The 15,753-nt window shown below is 37.8% G+C and overlaps 1 protein-coding gene across 1 annotated transcript; it reads right to left on the minus strand.

Annotated features, from left to right (window-relative positions):
• Positions 1-2,195: 2,195 nt before the first annotated feature.
• ltb4r2b (leukotriene B4 receptor 2b) lies at positions 2,196-8,426 on the minus strand. The gene is made up of 5 exons (XM_080034206.1): positions 8,314-8,426; positions 4,915-5,503; positions 4,356-4,556; positions 4,195-4,238; positions 2,196-3,495 (listed from the first exon to the last, which is right to left on the minus strand). Exons 2-5 carry the CDS (start codon positions 5,494-5,496, stop codon positions 3,234-3,236), a joined length of 1,089 nt encoding a protein of 362 aa, XP_079890332.1. The 5' UTR covers positions 5,497-5,503; positions 8,314-8,426; the 3' UTR covers positions 2,196-3,233.
• Positions 8,427-15,753: the final 7,327 nt, after the last annotated feature.

Below are 15,753 nucleotides of genomic sequence, written 5' to 3' on the forward strand. Positions count from 1 at the left end.
TGTAGCGATTTGGACCAATAGGGATTCCGTAGTCAAACAGGCACGTCATTTTGTAGTTTACAAAATTTAAAAGGGTAGGCGTACTGGACTAAAAGATGTAGGCATGTGTTTTGAAAGAACAGGTGGCAATAAAACACAGATGGTTATTTTATACAATTATCTTTTAATATGTATTAATAATAAACATATATGATGATGAATCCACTATAACAACAACATGTAAAGTTTTACAGAAGTCAATTAAATTGTCACAAGACATCGAAGTTTATTATTTTTTAGTTTTTTACAAGAAATAATTGTTTTGATTTGTCGAAATTTGTGCATATAATTTCACCAAAATTCAGGAATTCCAGTCTTTAATATTCAACATTTCTGGACCCCCCACTTATAGAGTGTCTTTTATGGCAAACATAAGGATATTTGATAAAGATCAAAACTATCATTTTATTTTCTAGTTTGTTTAATAGCTTTATTTTTCTTTAATCTTTAAAAGAGGGCTACTATTTTTTTTAAATAAAAATAGGCAATCAACATGATTGAAGACAAAACGCTTATTTATATAGCCTATAATTTATGTTTTTATTTATTCCATTATTATTGGCCCTGTCATGGACCCGGAAGCTGCAGTAAACACGTGGTTTGATAAGGACATAAGTAGCGCCTCCGCCTCATTAACAGCCTCTTTCTCTTGTTGCGGTGTTGGTGGTCGGACCGGACATGTAACAGCGAACAGAGGAGGAACGAGCACGTGCATGGCTTCCTTTTAAAAGGTAAATATCCCACGTTTACTATCAAAATATCTTTATGTCGCAGTTATTTATTAAAGCGACTGCGAGTGGCTGTATGTTGTGTTTATTTCCGCTGAGAACATTGTCATTGTTAGCTCGCGCCAAACCAAACCGACCTCATGGTCTGTAGTTACGAGCTGGGCCCGGGCCCTATGGCTGGGACCTATTCTATTAATTCACCAACTCAAAAGTAATATAAAGGCTACATAAGTGTGCACGATGGGTTTGGATTCAAATGTAAGAGCTTACATAGTTTCCTAGTTAATAAAAAGTCTTAAAATGGTCAAGTGTGAACTTTGAAAAGTCTTAAATCACTTGCATAATGAAGTAAAACATTTTATAAAGTAGCTTTAAACTCAGTTTAACTTGTATGTTTTATGGGGGAGATGTGTGATTACATTGTAAGGGTACTACAAAAACAATAAATTATAACTTCTGCACAATTGTCTTGTATGTTGATTCCGTTTTCAATGACATATCTTCCCAAAAAAATCAACTTACTCTGCAAAGTTATTCAGTATCATGCATGTAGTAAACTTGGCATGCGTCCAAGTTACACCTCCAGCAGCGACTGTATGATTTTCTGACTACTAGGAGAAGTATTTATTTCCGTTAAGTCAAACCTTAATGATGATTTTGTCAGTCCGTGTTTCACCTGAAACTCATGATTACAATCTTAACTGCACTGACAGGGTTTGACCAAACGGATACTAGATAAGATGTTATCTCGTTGGAAGTTAAGACTAAAGTGCTTTATCTTTTATGATTTCAGAGCCTGGAGGACTGAGGAGATCTTGATAAGGTCAGTATCTTTTTTTTTTAATCTTCTCTGATGCATGGAGGTGCACATGATTGTAGCTGCACTCTGCTGCTAGTTTATGTAGGTAAAAGGAATTCAGTTTGTCACTAAAACCCTGCAATTACTTTTAAGTTAATTCATATGAACAGGGTTGCGATACAACTCAACATTGCCATTATATGCAGCCTCCGAGTGACATAGTTAAAACGTAATGTAAACCCGTTTTCTAATACCTTGTTTTTGTCTTTACAGGTAATGGAGAACATGAGATGAGCCACAGTTGGGTTTTAGTCAAAGTTGAACCTTTTGGGCAATTTGCAACTCTGGTATAATTTGACTTTAGTCTGATATGGTCCAAATCCCTACTTTTAATATTATTTTGTGGTATTGTGTATGTATGAACTGATGGTTAAATAAAGAATTTTTTTTTTTTAAATCTGTGTATTGTCTTCAATTGCAGATCATAGAGGTTCTGACAAACATGCAAAGGGATCAGAAGTTTGCTATTGCTGCTAGTTGTAACAATAGCCAAAATGGCAAAGTGATTTAAATATTTAAGCTTGTAGTTGTGATGTGCTTCTGTGTAACGCCAAACATCTTAAAAAAACTACCAGTAAATTTTGTCTTTTATTGAAAAAGATGTTAAATAACGGGCATTATTTACATGTATTTAAAAAAAATTGTAGTACAGTGCTTTTAAACCAAAATGTCAGTGTTCAACGCAATTGAAAATTCTTAACTCACTATTTGCAACATGTTCTCCCACAATACAAAGAATTAACACATTTAATAATTAGAATAATGTAATTTGAAAACTGTTATAAGGGGAAAGAGTGTTTCCCTAAGAACCATCTGGTAATCTCTGCAGTTATGAAGCTGCTACAGAGCTTTTTCCAAAATGTTGAGTGATCACATTAAGATCCAGCTTGCAGTCTTAAAGGGAAAAGTCTGCATTTCCCCTATAACGCATTGTTTGTTCTAATACTATTCATGTGATGCACAACCTAATTTCAATAATGGAAGAAATTCACGCTGTTTTCTCGTTCTTAAAGTGGCTATAGCTGGACTATACACAAAGATGAGCTGCTGTCAAGCTTTTCAGAAATTAATGTAAAATTTTGCTGATTGAGTGTGCATTAAAGTCCCCCTATTCAGCATTTATAAGCACCATAGACATTAAATATTCATAAAGCACTTAAATGTAGTTTTGGCAAGCTGTGTTAATTGTCAACTAACACCTGTGTGGGCATTCATAAGTGAATAAATAATGAAACGGTTGTAATGTAATCTTTGTCTTAGAAGTTACAATTGTGGAAATATGTTGCGTAATAAATATTTAAACAGTGTTATAAATCAGTCAAATGTTTGATTCTCACTTATGAATGCTGAAACAAAGTGTTAAAACAGAACTTGTAGAAAATATAAAATAAAAATTTTAAAATATAATATTTACAGTTCAGGTACAAACAATGTAATATATTGTGGCTGCTACACTGACAATATCTCACATGTCTGAACACATTTAATCTAGAAAACTTGGCGTTCAGATCAGAGCAAGTACCTTTTGATTTTCCTCGTATTCATCAAGCATAGCTCAAATGTTGCTTTAACCAAAAATAATTTACATACAAAAGTTCTTTCAATGATCATTTGTCATTTTGTAAAGTATTAGTCCGTTCATTTGAGGAGTCACCATTACTGACTCCCATTTCTTTATCAATTACCCTCCGAATCTTTTTAGTTCCCGTTTCCAACGACGTTCCCTCAAAGAGTTTTGCCATGAAGGCCATGCCGTTCTGCTTCATGTAGGATTTCCCAGCGAACGTGTAGAGGACGGGGTTGGCACAGCTGCTGATGAAGGCCAGAGCCGACGTCACCGCACGACTGGACTTAGCGATACTATCCAATCTGCAGATAAACACAACAATTTAGATCTTGCATAAATACAACATGTGTTTACAAATGATGCTTAGATTGCTCAAATTGAATTGAAGTTCTCCAGCCTTCCCATGACGACCCCCCACTTAAATACTTTGATCTAAAAAATAACTGATTGTGAAATACGATAAGTTACCCATGGATGGCATACTGAATGTGCCCAAGCGGTCATTCACTTATAAAATGCCACAGAAAGAGACTCATAGCAACCACAGGCCGACACAATACTATAGATACAAAACAATCACAAAGAGATGTACAACGACGAGGTTGAGTCAGCGATTCTGGAGAATACTTGTTGTCAAGACACTTTGTCAAAATCAATGAAAAAATCTGGTGTTAATACACAGCCCAGGCTCTGTAAACGGGCATTTAGCCTGCTACGGTGGGCCCCATTTGTTTACGTACCCATTTTCATCGCATAGGCTTTGTATTAACACCAGATTTTTTTTTCAGCGCACACAAAGTATGGTATTGAGATATTCACTACTGCAAAGTTCTGTTAAATTTTCAAGTCAAAAAGGTGGCTCAATTGCATGGCCACTGCTAAGCTTTTGCAGGCCCTGAGCTTCAATGGTCAGGGAGCCCCCCCCCCCCCAAACAAACACACAAGTGCAGTTCAAATTTAGTTTGAGTGGTTGGTTGAAAATCTTTTGTTAGGCTACTTACTTTTCCCTTGTGGGTGAGTCTTCTGGGTACCACTCAACTGCCACCTTAGATGAAACAAAAAGACACAGTGTTCATTAAAACGATCAATAAATGTATCTTTAAAACAGAAGTCAGCATTTCATGAGATGAATGTTGCTGTGAACAACACGCCATTCACTCACCTGCAGCATGTTGATCACATGGTACGGAAGCCAGAAGATGCCAAACATCACCACAATAGCCAGGATGAGTTTCTCGCTGCGGACCTTTCTGCGGAACTTGGTTTGCCTCAGGCGTCTCAGGATGAGCACGTAGCTGATTATGATGACTGTGTACGGAAGAATGAATCCTGCCACGGTCTCAAAGGCGTACTGGAACCTCACCTGCACACAGGAGGAGACAAAACAGATGTGCTCACTGGAATGACTAGATAGGTTACAGCCAGAACAAGGGAGAGCAAGATTAAAAAGGAAGGTAAATATACTGAATATCACTTTGTGATTATTATATTCATATTTTGTGGAAAGACTTGAGGCAGTGGTGGATAATGTCATCTTTAGTTACTAGCTTCTTGTCCTTGAAGGCCACTATAGCTTCTGTATGAGTAAAGATGAGGAGATCAAATAAGAACTTCCAGCTTGCATGCATGTTGGCTTAAAAGGGCAAGATTCGTCAAGAAAAGGATCACATTAATGACAGATAATGATAATAATGGTAAGTTTCCTCCCTTGGTCTACTTACATGTTTGGGCAGGGTGTGATTGGGCGCACACACCAGTCTTGTACCCCTCCCGTCCTTGTTGTCCTCCCTCACGTCTCTGAACACCAGCGATGGTATGGCGATCAAAAACACCAGCACCCATGTGCCCACGATCACTCGCCTAATCACCTTCTCAGTGACCAGAGAGGCTGCCTTTGTGGGCCAAACCACGGCCAGCAGTCTGTGCACGCTCATCAGCGTTATCAGAAAAATGGACGCGTACATGTTGGTGTTGCAAAGGTAGAACAGGCCTTTGCACATGACCTCGCCAAAAATCCAGGTCTGTTTGGCCAGGTAGATGACGAAGAAGATGGTGAGAGCCATAAGAAAGCCGTCAGCACAGGCCAGGTTTAGGATGAGCAGGGTGGTGACCGAGCGTCGACGGATGCGCGCCAAGATGCTCCACACGATGAAGAGGTTTCCCGGGACGCCCAGCAGTAACACCAGGCCGAGGATGAGGGCTCCCAAACTGGTGGAGAAGTCATTGCTCACTACGCTCTCGTCCTCAGGGTCGGTTAGATTTTTATCAGGAAGAGTAGAGTATGACATACGGGAGTGGTTCATTTTGATCCTGAGGGCGAGAGACACATAATACACATTTTTGAGATTGTAAAATAATTGTGTCATCACTGCAGTAGCAGATGGAAATGAACTAGTTACATCTGGTACAATACACTGTATGAGATGAATAAAGTTGAAAAAAACTCTAAAATGTCAAGGGCAACTTGCTTTACTATTCTTCAAAACCTCTCAAATTGTAAGCAAAACTGCATGCATTTACTCCAACTAAATATCTTGTGTTGAGATAACTTATATTTCACATGTGATGAAAATCCAAATATTGAGTTCTACATAACAATTTCAAACGATAGGAGTTGTGCCAACTGATTATCTGTCACAGATATCAAACAACACCAAGTCTGTCAAAATGTTGATTCAAACATCAAACAGTGTTAAACCTGGGGAGGGAGCAGTAATCAAACAGGAGGGAAACTTGACAGGACATGGGGAGGAACAAGACAGACATAAAATAAAACAGGAAACACCAAAACAAGACAGGACAAAGACAGACCATGACCATCTTCAAATCTTTTAATTATTTTTCTAATGATCAAAATGAGTAAAAACATACACATGGTGACATTTTTTTATTAGAGGTAGAAGAAATGGACGTATTGCAGCAGTAGTGATAAACAACCTCTTTCTTTTAGTAATTACTTAGAATCTGTTCTTAACTTTGATTATTAAGTGTCATTTCAGAGGAAGAGACAGAGATAGAAATCATTGCCTGAGGATATGCTTCTTTATCACCTTGTCTTTTTGCAGAATGAAACCGGATCTAATTTCACCAAATGCGTTTTCAGATGCATATCATCTGTCAACACCGGTCACATCTTTGCCAAGTCAGCACGAGTCTGTGCGTAACAGCGAACGGTTATTTTAATGAACTTTTCATGATGAATAGGTGATAAATAAAAACTAGTGGTGTAGTTCTTTCACAACAAAATTTTTCAGATTCACAGCCAAGTTTGAGCCTCGATTGTCAGATTTATGAGCACACAAAGGTGGTGATTACCTGGAAAAAGCAAAGCATAGCCCTAGTAACAGAAAAAAAAAACTTTAATATTGTTCGCCAAGCTGTCTCCAAGAAGTCGAGGATGGCTGCTACCCTGACGCAGCCTCTAAAATATTCCCATCTCAGAGGTGGCATGCTAAAACACGCCAAACATTAACAGAGCTGCTGCGTCAAAAGAAGAAGGAGCAGCATTTCGACACAGTGTTCTATCCTCTTTTCTTTCATCTTGTTCTCATTTGTCTCTCTTGTTTTGGACTCTTGTTTTTCACTGTCCTGACACATGGGAACACGTACCATGCAGTGCAAAGGTCACAGAAGGATGGCATTAAGGACCAATGCAGATCAAGACTTACTGTCCAACCCTGATTTTTATCATTTTAGTTTAGTAGAATTTGGATCACATAGATTTACACAACATCACATTGGCTACATGACATAAATAGTAAATATCGCAGACTATAGTAGGCCTATAGTAGTATAATGCCGATTATGAAACACCAGATGTACTGTATAAGGGAATTTAATCGCATCAGAAATTATATCATCTTTGGAAAAAAAACACATTTCCCCCTTTTGTGAGAACAAAACATTGACCTCTCGTTTCCTGATTAATTATCAATTTCCTTGTTCTGGTCCCTGTTAAGCAAAACTGTTTATTTTCCCCTCGAGAGTCTCAAAGTGAATCAAATCCCCGATTTACGTCACAGAGAAAACCAATGCAACAGAAAGCAGAGAGAGGAGCCCATAAGCTAAACAATGATGCACTTGTTTCTCTGAAATGACAGGCCACACTCTGTGGAAACTTTCAGCTCAAGACCCACCTTTTTAGACTTGCTTTTAACTAACCTGCTCTATCCTTGTTGATGTTTTTCCTATATTTATACAGAGTATATTTTTCATTCTGCTTATCCGTTTACTACATTTTGCATTGTCAGCTGTTCTGTTCTTGTTGGTCTTTTACTTGCATTTGTTATGAAGCACTTTGTGACATCTGCTCTTGAAAGGTGCTATATAAATGAACCTATTATTATTATTTATATACATTGTCAGCTTTATTTATATATCATAAAGCTGACAATGCTTTCTATCAATTCAGGTAGAAACACAAAAATCATCTGTAAATTATGACCCAAAGGTTGCACAGGATATACGACATACATATACCGTTATAACTGACTCTGAGGAGTAAAAAAAAAATTGATTTAATTTATGATTAAATGACAAACTAAGTACAGGATTGTAAAGGTGTATGAGAGAGATGGGAAAAAATACCTTTACTGGGTACTTTTTGCTGTAAATTACAACAAAGATATTATTTTTTGACGATTTTGAGCATTGTTTGGGTGCAAGAACCAAACAAAACCTTAAAAAAAAACCTTTGATGAAAAAATTTGAAAAATCACAGCAAAATGACTTGTTCCTGTGCTTGTTGTGCAAAGTTTTACTATATTAAGTCATATATTATCATATGTTTGTAATTAATCAGCCTCATGTAAACAAGTCAAGAAAAAGTGAATAGCTATTTTAAGACATAAGAACAAATTATGACAAGAGGCTTATGTTAGTTAAATCTGACAGAGATTGAATGAAAAAAGTCCAAAACTTTCAGTGCTGAGAGCTTTATTTTCTCTAGGGAACGTTTCAAGAGTGACTGACCTTTAAGTCAAGAAAAGTTAATAACTATTTTAAGACGCAAGAACAATATACAAAGAGAAGCTTAGGTGAAATCTGACTGAGAGAGATTGAGCTAAAATGTCCAAAATATAAGTGCTAAGAATTTTCTTTCATTTTCAAGAGTGACTGACCTCCTTGAAGGGCTTGATGCCTCTGTGTGAAGTGTGTGAGATTGAAATAATCCCGCGGCTGCTGCTGTCCGCCCTGCCTGTCAGTCTGTGCTGCTCGGTGTGTCTGTGTGTCTGTGTGTCTGTGTGTTAGCTCAGTCCATAATAAACTGAATCACATCCTGCCACACAGCAGGCTGCAACATGCTGTGGTTAAAGAGAGAGAGGGAGAGAGAGGTGTGTCCTTCCACACAACTCTCACTCTCCCTCCCTCTGTCTTTACCATATGCATTTCCTTATGACTATGTGGGATCGGCTCAGGTATCTGTGCTTCTTTAAGGCAAGACACAGCAGGCAAAAACAAACAATTTTTTCAGGCACTGGTTATTTTTTATTTTATTTTTTTTTTGGCTATTTGGCTTCGATGAGCGTGTGAGCATAAGCATTTAAATATAAATAAAAGGTCCAAAATGTATTTATGTATACATTTGGGTGTTAATTTTTCTAAACCTTGTCTGTTTGCGTCTCTAGGCTATATTCCTACAACTATCTTTAACAGCCATTATCTCAACATTAGATTTTTTCATTCCTCTGAACCAAAAATCTTAATTTATAAAGCACTTACATAAAATAAACTTTCCATAATCATTCTTAGCACTATTCCGAAGGTTATTACAGAAGGATTTGCTCATATGTTGTTTGGTTTGTGGTACACTTTGATCTTAAAAACATGACCAAATTGATTTGTAAGGCCTGTATACAGTATTTTTTGATTTATAAATTGGAAAAAGACTATCTAAAATCTGTTCTGTTAAAACGTTGGACTCTAATATGATGTCAAAATAAAATAAAGATTTTAATCTTACCCAACATCTAGATTTTAAGTTTTTAAAGATGCAGATTTAAACCCAATTGGTCAGATATTTTGCCAAATTTGCACATTCATTCAAACATTAGAAACACCGCCCATCTACCTACTTCCGCTCAATTTTCATGGTAGGACCAGGCTTCTTTTCACCTGCAGTGACTCGACTTAATGCATGACGGCAAGTTTTCAAAGAAATATGCACTCTTCCTAAAAACATATCCCACCTTAATATCTATCAATCTAAACACATAGATGTCCTGAGGAACTTTTCCCACTCTGAGTCAGAAGTTGCATAATCTTGTAAGGAAACATTACAAAGATTAAAATTCTTGCACAAGCTCCCTGTGTCATAGATGATGGGCACACAAGCACAAACACGCATATATGGAGAGCACACACACACACACACACACACACACACACACACACACACACACACACACACACACACACACACATACACACACACAGACAAACTACTACTTACTAGTTCATACAAGTCTGACACTGACAAGAATGTAAGAAAGAGGGGAAATGAAGCAAATACTCAGGTCTGCTAAACATGTAGAAAGAAGCCTTGTTCAGTGAGGGCGTAGTTCACGCTCATACAGTTTCACTCGCACACACTGGAGACGGATAGATAACTCTGATCGTTATCTGTAAGCCGATTAGCATGAGCTGAATGAAGCATTGTTTTCTTTTGTAAAGTAATTTGTCTTGACAATGTTGATCACCTTGTCTAACTAGTAATTGCACCAAAGACAGTTGAGGCTTATGTGAATTCTGCTATTTGACATGAATGAATGAATGAATGATTTATTTCGAATATGCAACAACAATACAATAATAAAAATGCATCAACAGGAGTCAGCCCTAGTGACTCCTGCACTGATAAGGCCGCCAAGCACTCTATAAAAATGCCACAACATATTTGAAAAGGGGTGGGAAGAAGTAAAAACTTGATCAATCCCACCCCACTTCCTTAAACAATATTAACAGGTCAGAAATCAAAATCAAAACTCAAACTCAAATCTACATGTTTCCTTCAGACTAATTTCTCATTTTCATGATATCAATTCTATGTATCAACACTTGCATATCTGTACACCATACCGATACACATAGATACACACAAGCGTACAAACAAACACTTGCATTATCTATACTCCATACCAATACACATAGATACACACAAACATACACACGAACACTTGCATATCTGTACACCATACCAGTACACATAGATACACACAAACGTACCAATACATTTCCTGTATACCCATACACTTATACATAATCTTACACATACCCATGTTTCCTACTCACTGACACACTGAAAATGTCAGCCACTCACTCTGACTGCCAGCACCACAGCAACTGTGGAGTCAGCCATCGCAGAAGGCCGAGCCACCACAGCACACCCTTAAGACCAATAGCTTACTGCTGATCACACAGTAATGAGACGTCAAAGCCCTCCTTCATTACTGTAACTCTGGAAAACCATCTCTTTGTATCTTCTTTTAAACTGTTTCATGCTTGGACATTGCTTGATCTCCATATTCAAACTGTTCCACAGCTTCACCCCACAAATTGAAATGCAAAAGCATTTCCTGGTTGCTCGAATGCTGAACCTGTCAAAATGTAGTTTCCCCCTCAAATTATAACTAAGCTGTCTTTCGTTAAATAATTTTTGAATATTATTTGGGAGTTTGTTGTTTTTTGCTTTGTACATAACCTGAGCAGTTTGAGACTTCACAATGTCAGTGAATTTCATGATTTTTGACTGTAGAAATAATGAATGAGTATTGTCCAAATATCCAACCTTATGAATGACACGAATCGCTTTCTTCTGCAGGATAGTTACTGGTGCTAATGAGGTTTTGTAGTTGTTCCCCCAGACCTCGACACAGTAGATTAGATATGGCAAAACAAGTGCACAGTAAAGAATGTGGAGTGATTTATGATCCAAAGCCTGCTTTGCTTTGTTCATTACTGCAATGCTCTTTGACAATTTGGTTTTTACATGTTTTATGTGTGATTTCCAACTGATTACATCATCGATCATAACTCCAAGAAATTTTATTTTGTGCACTCTTTCAATTTCCACCCCATCTATTTCAATCTTTACCTGCACATCTCTTTTACCATATCCAAATAGCATAATTTTAGTCTTGGCCAGGTTTAGGGATCATTTGTTGTAATCAAACCAGTCAAATCAAACTTGTTTAGTTTGATCATTTCTTCAGTAAGATCCTTCAGAAGCTCAGCGAGATCGTCTCCTGAGCAGAAGATATTTGTATCATCCGCAAACAGGACTAATTTCAGTAGACATGGACATCTCAATTACATTGGAAAAACCAGATAAATGATTTAAATGTTTTGAGACACATGCTCTCGACACCTGTCCACAGGAAGCCTTTGAAAGAAAAAGTAATAAAACAGGGAGAAATAACAAATAAGGAAATGACTGCGATAATAACTTTTGCAATATTACATTGATAAAAGAGCAGCCATATAAGCCTGTGTCACTAGTTTTGCTCGTATTTATTTTAGAAATTGGAAAAGTATAGATGCCTTTTTGATTTTAACCAGATTTTGGCGCTAGACTGAGAAACACTATACCAGCAAAGTAATGAGGAGTCATCCACCTTTTACCATGAATACGTATCGTATGAATATAAAATGCGCTTTGACAGTGTTGTTGAGATATTTCAGTCTTGACCAAAAAATGGTTGATCCACTGACAGAGGAACGAACATCTTAGAGCCATGCAGCTGGTGTGGCTACAATTCAACATTGTTGTAACTGAGATTGGTCTTGGTCTTGAGACAACTATTCGAAGGTATTGGTTTCATAGTGGTTAGGCCTTGTAACACTACTAAAATATAAGTTACTCTTTCAGCAAGTTTGCATATGCACAACTATAAAGTGATAGAGATTATTTAGCAAATTAAGTGGTTAAATGTTGTATTGTGTATTATTTTTTCAGCTAAATTTAGACACATCCGGGCTGTTAGCAGTGTGTGTGGGGGGGGGGGGGGGGGGGGGGGACAGTCTGCTCATACATGTAATGTAAACATTAAACAAGCATCTGGATATAAACAAAATGAGATGGATAGAGTGACTTTATAAAGTCGCTTTTGCATGCAGGAGGAAGTACTGTAGTACAAACACCGACCAGTCATTTAGAAAATAAGGAAGAAACTTCAAAACAAGTCTCATAACTCTGCTTTCAGTAATATTTTTTTATATGTAACATCTTCATACTTACATACATGTCATCTGTTGCTACAACCTATAAGTTAATTGCTTTATGAGGTAATAAATTGGTGTGGTTCACTTTCCTTGCGCTGGAAAGTGAGAGTCCAGGTTAAAGTCTAATTACAATTCATATACGTGTATGTGTCTTATCAACAAACTGTTTACTGTGAATGTCTTTAAATGCCTACTCTACCACCAATACTAAACAAAAAAACTGTTTAAACTTTGTATATAGCTCAAGTGATATTGAATTAAATACACAGACAGTAGTGCAATCATTAATTTCAATTAAAAATGGATGGACAAAAGAAAGTCTATAAATATCTCCATGTCTGACAGCTGTCACCCAGTTGTCCTTCTATTTTATTGCTATGATAAGACTAATACTACAGGACACAGGTCAGGATATGCAAATTAGAAAATTAATCAATCTTTACTGATGTTTGCATCATCTTTTATTGGAGATTCAGTTAGTAAGTAATATGTTATATAATAGGTATCACCTCAGAATTATAGTGTATTATAACAAGCAGGTAAGGACGGTAACAGTAAAACATATTCAATGAAATAAAGTTTGAATAGTTGCAGAGTAGGTCAATATGTTGTAGAAGTTGCTTTCCTGTCTCAGCTAGTATAAATGTACAGTGTCTGAATATGCTGTAATTAAACCTATACACTCATACTTAAAAGCACAGATCATCTTATCAGCACACAGTGTACTACAGTTACAGCCACTGATTAACTCATCAGTCATTGAGTAATTTATGTCTGTCTGTCACTGACTCAGAAAATCCCCTTCCGAAGAATCAAGTTGTAAAACATATTTCAACCACAACAAAAATGTGATTCCTCGGGCTATGAAAAAAAAAAGCAGCCAAGTGTTGAGGAAAATTACAGTTAAAAAAACATTTTGTGTTTCACCACACGATGGCAACACGACCATGGTAAGCGACTCTTCTTCTTCTTCTACTCCCATAAACTTGACACCCAGCAGTCCCTCCCGAGCGCTGCAGTCATCCATCACATCGCAGCAGTCCTTTAAAATATTTATTAGGTGTTCAACAGTTTCACAATCTCCCTCCCAAAAAACTTTCCATTATACTGAAGAGGCTATGAATCTGAACTACTCACAATTGGCCCACATACAGCACTTACAACTTTTAAAAACAAGATCCTATAAGGGTTTTTTCACCAGGTACTTCAGTATTGAGTATTCAATCATATATAAAAACTTTCTTCTTTTTTTGTTGCCACTTTTGCAAAATCAAGTTTTGGTAAATTGGGCAGACAATTTGAAGACTTATGTATGGTTAGATCAAGTCAAAGGCAAATACATCTGAAAATATTACACTGAAATCCCAGTGCCAGTGGTGGAAGGAGTACTCCTACCTCTAAAAATATGAATACTACACTGCAGAAATACTCAGAAAAATAAATTAGGCTACAGAGTATAATTGATACAATTGTGCCATCTCCTGGATCCATGTGGAACTTCAGAAAAACCCTATGCTGTGTCTGAGATTAATATTGCGGACCAGAAGCTTTGTGTATTCCTGTTGTTTTGGCGTCCAGAGTACATACGCACAGAACATTCTTGTGAGAGCAACATCTCATAAAGCTTTGAGGGATTTTATTCAAACTTCACCTCTAATTCAAGGATGAATTGATCGGATTTTGGAGGTCATATGTCAAAGGTCAAGGTCACTGAGACATCATGACACAATATCTCAAGAATGCTTTGAGGGATTTGCGTCAAATTTGGCACAAACTCAATCTATGATTAGAGGATAGACCGAGTAGATTTCGGAGGTCAAACATCAAGGTCACTGTGACAGTGAGTATTGTGAGCACAATATCTCAAGAACCTTTTGAGGGCTTTTCTTCAAAGATTGCAAAAATGTCGACTCAAAGATGAACTGAAGAGATTTTGGAGGTCAAAGGTCAAATGTTACTGCAACCTTACATAATGTCAGGTCGCAGTGGGGGGTACGGGTTATCAGATTCTGTCCTTGGCCCCAAAAAAAGTCTTGCTTCGGCCCTGCTAGTAGCATCACCCCCACCCCCCCCCCCCAACCCTCTCTCTCTCTCCCGAACTTGCAACTGCAACATCTTGAGCTGGGTCCAGGATCCTGGGCCAGCCCACACAACCCCAAGAGGATGACAAGGAGAGCGAAACAAGCCCCCCGGCTACAGTCCACCACTACGCCAGTTTAACAAACCCCCTAATGATTGTGAGAATCAGAGGAGGGGAAGGGAGAGGGGGGGGACAGAGGCGCAGAGAGCCAGAGAGAGTGTGTTTATTTAAGTTTTTCGTCTCCCGACTCAGACAGAGAGCAGACTACAGAGGATAATGAGAAACAGATCTTTTGGTTGGAGGGGAAGGGGAGGGAGCAGAGGAGGAGTTAGTGGAGGAGAGTGAAGAAGGACAGCCACAAAGAGGGTAAGGGGGGGGGGATGTCGTGTTCATCGCCACAGGAAGTAGGCTTCTCTTATGTTCACAAACTGACAGTTAACATCGCGGCCCCGGTGGCCCAGCAGCCGGCTGCTACAATGGCAGGTTTTTTGGAGACAGTGAGCTGCTCATGATAGGAATAGTAATGATATTGTTTTGAGAAAAAGGTATTGATGCCGAGGATAACATGGAGATTAATCTAATTGTACACTGTAAAAATGAAAAGTTAGGAAAACTCACATTTTCAAGGCAACTGTATTCATTTTTGAATTTTGAGGCCAACTAAAAACTGCCTTTTTGAGCAAACAAATCATCTATTGTTGAGATAACTTATAATTCATATGTAAAGTAACTTCAATTCAGTTCTACACACTAATACTTATTTGAAAATAAAAGTTGTACTTACTTATTATATTTTGTTTGAAAGTTTTTCTGACGTCTTTATACAGATACATTGTCAACTCATGGATAAGTTATCTCAACAATAGATAAGAGTTTCAATTGAACTCTAAACAAAAGCAATCTAGTGAGGAAAGTTAACCTTGAAATAACTTTTAACTCTTAACTTTTTCATCTTTACATTGCAGTAGAACGTGATCTGTAAATGATGCAAAATAAGATGTAGGCTGTGGAGATAAAAGCCATACAGTATGTGCAGCGGGCCTTTTAATAAAACGTGTGCTGGTGTTTTAAGTAGGCAAAATGTGAAGCCAGTTTGGCTGGAAGAGAAACCTCCAGAGTGAGTGAGTGAGTGAGGAAGAAAAAGGGGGAGAAAAGAGGAGGCTGGAGGTTGGGCAGAGGGGATTCTAGACTGACAGGCACGAGGCCCTATGGGGAATGACTGTAACGGACCAACTGGAGCTGGGAAACCCACCCAAAGGCA

Source organism: Ammodytes marinus (assembly GCF_949987685.1).
Source record: "Ammodytes marinus genome assembly, chromosome: 9".
NCBI classification, from domain to species: Eukaryota; Metazoa; Chordata; class Actinopteri; order Uranoscopiformes; family Ammodytidae; genus Ammodytes; species Ammodytes marinus.

What these genes read in the sequence shown, in the direction of transcription:
- ltb4r2b (XM_080034206.1), bottom strand. Translation starts at nt 5,496, where the DNA reads ATGAACCACTCCCGTATGTCATACTCTACTCTTCCTGATAAAAATCTA. An exon ending in ATCACACCCTGCCCAAACAT is followed by an intron (nt 4,557 to 4,914) that starts GTAAGTAGACCA and finishes TCCTGTGTGCAG; the next exon opens with GTGAGGTTCCAGTACGCCTT. An exon ending in GACTCACCCACAAGGGAAAA is followed by an intron (nt 3,496 to 4,194) that starts GTAAGTAGCCTA and finishes GTTTATCTGCAG; the next exon opens with ATTGGATAGTATCGCTAAGT.